At 31.5% G+C, this 7,280-nt stretch overlaps 1 protein-coding gene across 1 annotated transcript; it reads left to right on the top strand.

The window, feature by feature from the left end:
• The first annotated feature begins 1,127 nt into the window (after nucleotides 1–1,127).
• LOC126720067 (peroxygenase-like) lies at nucleotides 1,128–6,091 on the top strand. The gene is made up of 6 exons (XM_050422526.1): nucleotides 1,128–1,247; nucleotides 2,334–2,483; nucleotides 4,031–4,116; nucleotides 4,197–4,294; nucleotides 5,581–5,706; nucleotides 5,784–6,091. Exons 1-6 carry the CDS (start codon nucleotides 1,139–1,141, stop codon nucleotides 5,941–5,943), a joined length of 729 nt encoding a protein of 242 aa, XP_050278483.1. The 5' UTR covers nucleotides 1,128–1,138; the 3' UTR covers nucleotides 5,944–6,091.
• The last annotated feature ends 1,189 nt before the right edge of the window (nucleotides 6,092–7,280 follow it).

Raw genomic sequence — 7,280 nt, 5'->3', positions numbered from 1 at the left:
GGTTTGATTTTAATGAATGTTTTTAGATTTGATTTGGCTATCCAATGGGAAATGAATCGTTTAACCAATGCATTGTCTGTCAATTAAAGGGAATTGAACTTCATTTAATGTATTTTTTGTCAATTAAAAATGTACAAGTTTTTAAAACTACCCTTATTAATTTAAACTATAAAAAAAATAATGACATTGAATTTTTAAATAATGTAAAAGGCAAGATAGGAATTTTGTTAATTAATTTTAAAAAGAGAGATTCATTTTGGTATATTTCAAAATAGAATAGAAGGCTGGCTAACAATTTGAGACAAAATAATATATATAAATAGAAGGATAAACTGTGATCATCAATGATAATTGAATGACTGAAACGACAAAAGTGAATCTTAAATTACGAAAAATAACAATTTGCAAAATTAAACAAATGATATTTTTATTTTTGCCCCCCTAAAAGAAAAAAAAAATCAATATCATATTCATTTTGAATACGAAGCACCTTACACGTACATGTACTACGTAGTATGTACTAATCAATGAGCAGTGAAAAACTAAATACTCATCGATCGAATTATGTTAGGAACACAACTTTTGGCACAACGTCACAACTCGCCACATGACGAGTTGTGATCAGTAAAAGTGTGTCCCCATATAGACCATTAACATACTCTTACCAACACACTTTTACTGATTACAATTTGTCATATGGCGAGTTGTGTCATAAAGTTGTACCAAAAATTGTATCCCAAAATTGTGTAAAAAATTGTGTCCTTGGTAAGATTCCTCATCGTTATGCATGTGCCCTATACGTACGTTAGTAAAGATCTTCCACGATACGTTGTGGCATGCATGGATGTGTTCCACGTACTTCCCCAGCGTTTACAGTCCTAGTCACTTGGAATTTTGTTGTTCTCTCTGAAAAAAAGTCTCAACGCCTCCCTATTTTTTTTGCTACATTTGTGGAAATATTATATGCAATTACGTACAATTTGTGCGTTTAGAGTTTAGACTTTAGAGGGTTTTTTTTTTTTTTTTAATAAAAAATATTTTAAATTTGGAATGTGAGAGTAGTTATAAATATAGACAGAAAAACACAAAGTTCCTACCAGAGCACAGTTCATTGTTGAGTTTAGAGAGAGAGAGAGAGATGGCAGCAGAGGATTCAAAAGAAGCCATAAAAACGGTGGCTGATATGGCTCCTATTACCGCAGAAAGGAAGGTCCGAGATGATCTGGAGTCTAAGCTCCCCAAGCCCTGTAATATCCTCCATCCCTTATGCTTTTCTTGTACATCAACCTTCCCCCCCTTTTTCTTTTTTCTTTTTGGGAGCAAATATTTAGATTAATGCATTTCTGACTAAGTCTTTACTTTACAGTTCCTTTTCAATAAGTTTTTCGCTTACTATTCTCATGGTTCATGCTGTATAGAAAATGAACAAATGGATTTGAATTTTGAAGTAAAAACTCTTGTGCATTTCTCTTTTTTTTTTTTTTTTTTTGGGAATTTTATTTTCCAATAGTAATTAAACAGGTGAATATCAAGCGTGTGGAAATGGATTGAAGATTAAAAGGTTTAGATATGTGTTACTTAATTAATAAACATAATTGATTGTTTGAGATTAAGAATAAGTTCCAGGTTAATTTGAAAAGTTGTCATGGACTAGTGGTCCATTTGAATTGAGAGGGAGGGAGGGGGAGTAGAGTAGATTTGGCTTAAAATTAATATATTTTTAGCCAACTTTACTTTACGCCCTCTACTTCCCTTTCTCCCCCTTAATCCAAACGGGCTTTAGGCGAAATGTTATCTAAGCAAGCAAGCAACATCAAAAGTGGAAAAAATTCTACCCAACATTGTAGTGAACAATTGAATCATTTTTTTTTTCCTTTTTCTGAGTGTCTGTTTTTTTCCTCCTAGCATGACATAACAGCCAAGTCAATTTTGAGTTCACCTAATGTACGCTAAACATTTGAAACAAATCTTTGTGTGGGGATTTGTTGCATATTTGTTTGGAAAAAAAACTTCCTTTAATTTAATTTGTTTTTCAACATTGTTCAAAATAATAATAACTAGCTAGTATTAGATCGTCCAACTCAGATACATATTTTTTTTCCTTTCCACAAATTTTAGTTTGTGTTGAGTTTGAGCTTTTCTTTGTATAAATAAGCTTATGGTTGGCTGTGGCTTTACGAACGACTTGGACTACCTCTTATATCTCTTTCGCCCATAACCATAAGCACCCTATATGTGCAGGAACAAATTGGGTATTGTTAAAAAAAAGATAAAAAGAAAAAAAAAATGGATTCCCTTTTTTCTCATTTATTTTGTTGTGAATTCTTCTTCAGACTTGCCTAGAGCTGTGGTTGCACCTGATACAGAAAATATAAATGGTACGTGGGGCCATAAACATCAAAACATGTCCGTGCTTCAACAGCATGTAGCTTTCTTTGACCAAGACAATGATGGCATCATCTACCCATCAGAAACATATAAAGGTAAGCTGTGTGCTGATGGCAAATATTAATCTCCAGAGACTTGAGAAACTATAAAATGATTTGTTGTTCATGACTAATAATATTGGAGTAGGATCAGTTTGGTGTGTGAGTTGCGTACAAATCCAGGCTATTCCATTTTAGAGTCTTAGACCTTAAAACTCATGTACGTGTCCAACTTGAGTACCTTTCTGTGAAAGTGCTTAAGATGATTTGGTTATGTTCAAAATGAGCTATTAATGTACAGATGAGAAAAAAAAGGACCTTAACTTATGTATGTGTCCTACCTTCGTATGCATATGCCTAAATTTCTCTCATTATCCTTATGGAATGAGCTCCTCATGGGAATTAACTAAATTTAGGATCTTATCTTTATGAATCTCTTCTTAGGGGTTGGTCGATCAATACTAGAAGTCTCGAAATGGCTTAATAGTCCAATGAATAGTTTGATATAGAGAGATGAATAAGTCTTTAATTTATACACTCCTTCATTTCTAAAGATAGATGGAAAAGGTTGGAGAGAGTGCATGGCTTTATGAAGTTCTCGACTTTCTAAAACTGTGCAAGGCCTTAGAGTAGTATATTAGGTTGTTTGTTAGCATATTCGATCAAGAGTTTGGACCAATAGATCTAGAGCAAACTAGTGTTGACTTACTTGCTTTTACGGTTGATTTGAATCTCGATGCTAATACGGTGCAATTTATTGATGATAGTTGCAGTACCTTTAGGAGTTTTTAAGGGAGGAAAGCCACTGTAGACGGTAGTTGATACTTGCATTTTTAGGGTCTCGTTGGGTAATTAGGTAATGTGCTTAGACAGTTAGTTAGATTTAGCAATAGGAATTAAAAAAAAAAAAAAAAAAAAAAAAAAAAAAAAAAGCAGCAATGGGAAACAATCTTTTTAGAGTATTAAAATTAGAGTTGGTGGGATGCATTATATGCTTTAATATTATAATATCAATCTTTGTAGGTAATAGCATTTACAAACAAATTTTAATTATGCATTAATTCGCTTTTTTCGTTACTTATATTTAAAAAAAAAAAAAAATGTATACAATCGCTTTCCAAACTAAAAGTGTTACAATTTTCCAGTTACTTCAATTTCAATCTTAGGTTTTTGAACCATTATATTTTCTAATTTTTATTTTAAATAAGCAATTAAATTTAGATTTACTCTCGTAGGTTACTTATGATTGTTTTGTTAACTCGGTGGTTGCAACTGCTCTTCAAAAAGATTCTTGTGATCTTTGTTTACATGGGAAGTAGTAATTAATTATTTCATTTGCAAGCCAGTTGCATTTCTTATTAAATATAATCTCAAACAAATTTATGTAAATATACCAGTTTTTGTGTTCTAATTGTACCAGACAAATTTTAAAATAAAGAGTTTTTCCCTTTGGGGGCAAAGTTTTTTAGTTTACTAATTAAGTTGGTTTGAGTTATGCTCGACCAAGACCAAGACCAAGACCAAGTTTCAGTAAGAGTAACCAGAAATGGGTTCATGTTTTGTGATTTTGGTGGTTCAATGGCTAACTCTCCATTTGCTTACAGGATGTCGCGCACTCGGTTTCAATGCAGTTGCTTCCTTCTTTTTTATGATTTTGATCCATGGATCTATGAGCTATGCTACCTTGCCTGTAAGTTTGTTGTGATTTGGAGCATGATCATTTGTCCTTAATTAGAGCTAAAGTTGATAATTTTAATTCTTTTCTTGCAGACATGGATACCATCATCACCTTACTTCCCAATATACATACAGAACATACATAAAGGAAAGCATGGAAGTGATTCAGGGACTTATGACACAGAGGGAAGGTGAGAGATGAAAAACTCAAGCCAAACTGCAATGTTTTACATTTTCTAGTTCATTTTCTATTTGCAAATACTGCTTATTGATATGACACATTAGGTAAAAAAGTCTCATTTCCACCCACATGAGTGTGGGAGAATCAAATGCCCAATTCGTAATTCGGTGGAAAGGAGCTAAATTTAGTAGAAGCATCCCTTGTTTATTCCTACCTTTGTGGTCAATTAGACTTTTCTCTCATCTCTTGATTAATTTAAAATTATTGTTTAATCCAACCTTTGGATTCAAAAGAACTATACCTCAAATGATAGCCAAGTTACAATTGAAACCCTTTATAAACACTAAATATAGAATTCAATATACGCTTGTCTAACATACACTTTTTCAATCCAACCCACATGATCTAGGATATTATATATAATTAGTACATATATTTCATCTCTCTCTTCTTTAAAGAGTGGTTTCAAGGTGTGCAACCAATATAAGGTGAGGGGATGGATTGAAATTTAATAATTCATTAAAGGGTTATCCTAACGAGTGACCTTAGGGTATTAGTTAACAATTCATTTTAGGAAAATTTTAACACCACTTTATGAGAAATGAAAAAAACTGTCAAAACATTAATTGTTTTTTTTTCCTGTAAAAATTTTCTTTAAATGAATTATTAACTAATGTCCTAAGGCATTCGTTAACATTTTCCTTCATTAAATTAGGGTTCATGCATTATATATTTTCGATTTGGCTAATTTGGACTAATCATTTATTTTCTAGAACTCATCGAAGTGTGCCTACTCATAATATCATATTCATACTTCGGTATGTGTATCCAAACATAAGGACTATTAAGTTCGATAAAACTTAGGTACAGTATTTTAGGTGTTGTTCCTTAGGTTTTCCTCTTAAAATTTAGCCATGTGACTACTTAACTTAAAAACACACTAAGTTCTCATGAGAAAAAATTCACATAGCAGAATCTTAAAATTGGAACTTAAGGAACAACACCTAAGTATTGTACCTAAGTTTTGCTCTATTGAGTTATATATGATAATCTTTCTTATATCCAAATCAATATAGAACTTTACTACTTATTTAAAAAAAAAAAAAAAAAAAAAAAAAATTAGTTTTATGCTTCCACCCTCTCCTCCTACATTAGTTAATATTCTGTCACAATTTTAGTTGTAGAAGTTACAATTATATTATTGTACCTCTCCCTTGATGTTTAGTTCAACTTTTTGGTGTACAAGTATTGCTACATAAACCCATATATAAAATATTTTTATCAAATTATTTGTAGATTTATCCCTGCAAATCTTGAGAACATGTTCAGCAAATACGCTCGTACAGTGCCTGACAAACTTACCCTACGGGAGCTCTGGCACATGACCGAGGCAAATCGCAATGCACATGACTTCTTTGGCTGGTCTCTCTCTCTCTCTCTCTCTATATATGAGAAACCCTCTTGAAAGTGTAATCAATCTCATTTTATAAATGTTGCAGGCTTGCAAGTAAACTAGAGTGGGGAGTTCTTTATGTTCTTGCAAAGGATGGGGAAGGTTTCTTAGCAAGAGAAGCTGTGAGGCGTTGCTTTGATGGAAGCTTATTTGAATATTGTGCTAAGGTGCAAAAGAATGCTGCTGTCGGTAACAAGGTTGACTAATATGCATCTATTATCAAGAAGATTAGGATCATTGTGTACGTTATTGGAACAGTGAAAATTTAATTTGACTTGGCATTATATAAATGTTTGTAGCCTTTTCTTTTGTAAGGTCAAACAAATAACCTTGCCTTAAAGGGTTAGTTTGTGTCGCAACTTTATCATAATAATGAAGAAAATAAGATTGATTAGAGAATAATGTGACTTTGACATGAGATATGCCGTGTTAAAATGGCTTTATTGATCAATAGTTGATGTCACTCTTATCCTATAAACACGTGTATATCATTATTATGTTCATAATTTTTCCCAGTACAACTTCTAATGGAAGTTATCAGTTATGCATTAAAAGTTGAAGAAGTTTAAGATATTATTCATTGCGTTACACAATTTATTTCTTTGTGGGAAAACATAGAGGAAGTTCTACAATGTAAGGGTTTGAATTGTACTCTAGGGATCTCTCAAAAAAAGAATTGCTCTTTAGGGAATAAAAAGGACAGGCTCTTACTGATATAATGGTTTATATGCCTTAGATTTTCTCCACCAAAAAAAAAAAAAAAAAAAAAAAAATCTTGAATGTTTTCAGGATTCTTATCAATTAATAATATGGGGTGAATTTTGGGCAAGTTCAGTCAATTTGAGGAATGTTAACCAATTGAAAAAAAAAAAATCTCTATTAGATAAATTACACGCAACACACCTATAAACTTAGGAAGAATCTTCACCCATACCCACTGAGTTGGACAACCTGTTTTAGTCCAATAAGTTTCTTGCTCGAACCTGACTGAGTTGAACCCGTACCCGACCCAATTGACTCATCAAGCATTTATTATAAAATTTTTAAACTTAATTCCTTATTGACTTATTTTCAATCCATGTTTGTACTAGAGGTATATTAATTTTCTATGTAGTAGATGAAAATACTAATGACATTACTTGTCAACTTGACAAGAAATTTTAAAATAGAAATTTTTTTCGGTGTTGAATTTACTATCAACATTAAGTAGCTTTTTCGTAAGTACATTATGGGTTTTCTTCATAATTATTTACTTTTTTATTTACCTAACATGTTACTAAAATTTATTCTTAAAGCCGTATATATCATATGACTTTGGTTTAAATTAGTATATTTTCTTTCAATTTTTAGCTTATTTGCTTATGTAAAATTTTTTAAAAACCTTACATTTTTTAAGCACAATTATAATTTTGCCAGACTTTCAACTGATAAATAAATAGCTTTTTGTAAAGAGTTAATCTAAAAGTATGCTTAGTTTATAGAAAATTTTAAACTTATTTCATGGTTTATGTACGGTTTTCTCTGTAAAATTAATTACTATTTG

This window comes from Quercus robur, chromosome 3 (assembly GCF_932294415.1).
Source record: "Quercus robur chromosome 3, dhQueRobu3.1, whole genome shotgun sequence".
In the NCBI taxonomy this organism is placed as follows: domain Eukaryota; kingdom Viridiplantae; phylum Streptophyta; class Magnoliopsida; order Fagales; family Fagaceae; genus Quercus; species Quercus robur.
The sequence above is the reverse complement of the archived record's forward strand: the minus strand, read 5'-3'. Positions and strand labels throughout refer to the sequence as shown.

Coding starts and splice junctions, on each gene's coding strand:
- LOC126720067 (XM_050422526.1), top strand. CDS start 1,139: ATGGCAGCAGAGGATTCAAAAGAAGCCATAAAAACGGTGGCTGATATG. Junction 1,248..2,333: donor GTCTAAGCTCCCCAAGCCCT/GTAATATCCTCC, acceptor ATTCTTCTTCAG/ACTTGCCTAGAGCTGTGGTT. Junction 4,295..5,580: donor ACTTATGACACAGAGGGAAG/GTGAGAGATGAA, acceptor AATTATTTGTAG/ATTTATCCCTGCAAATCTTG.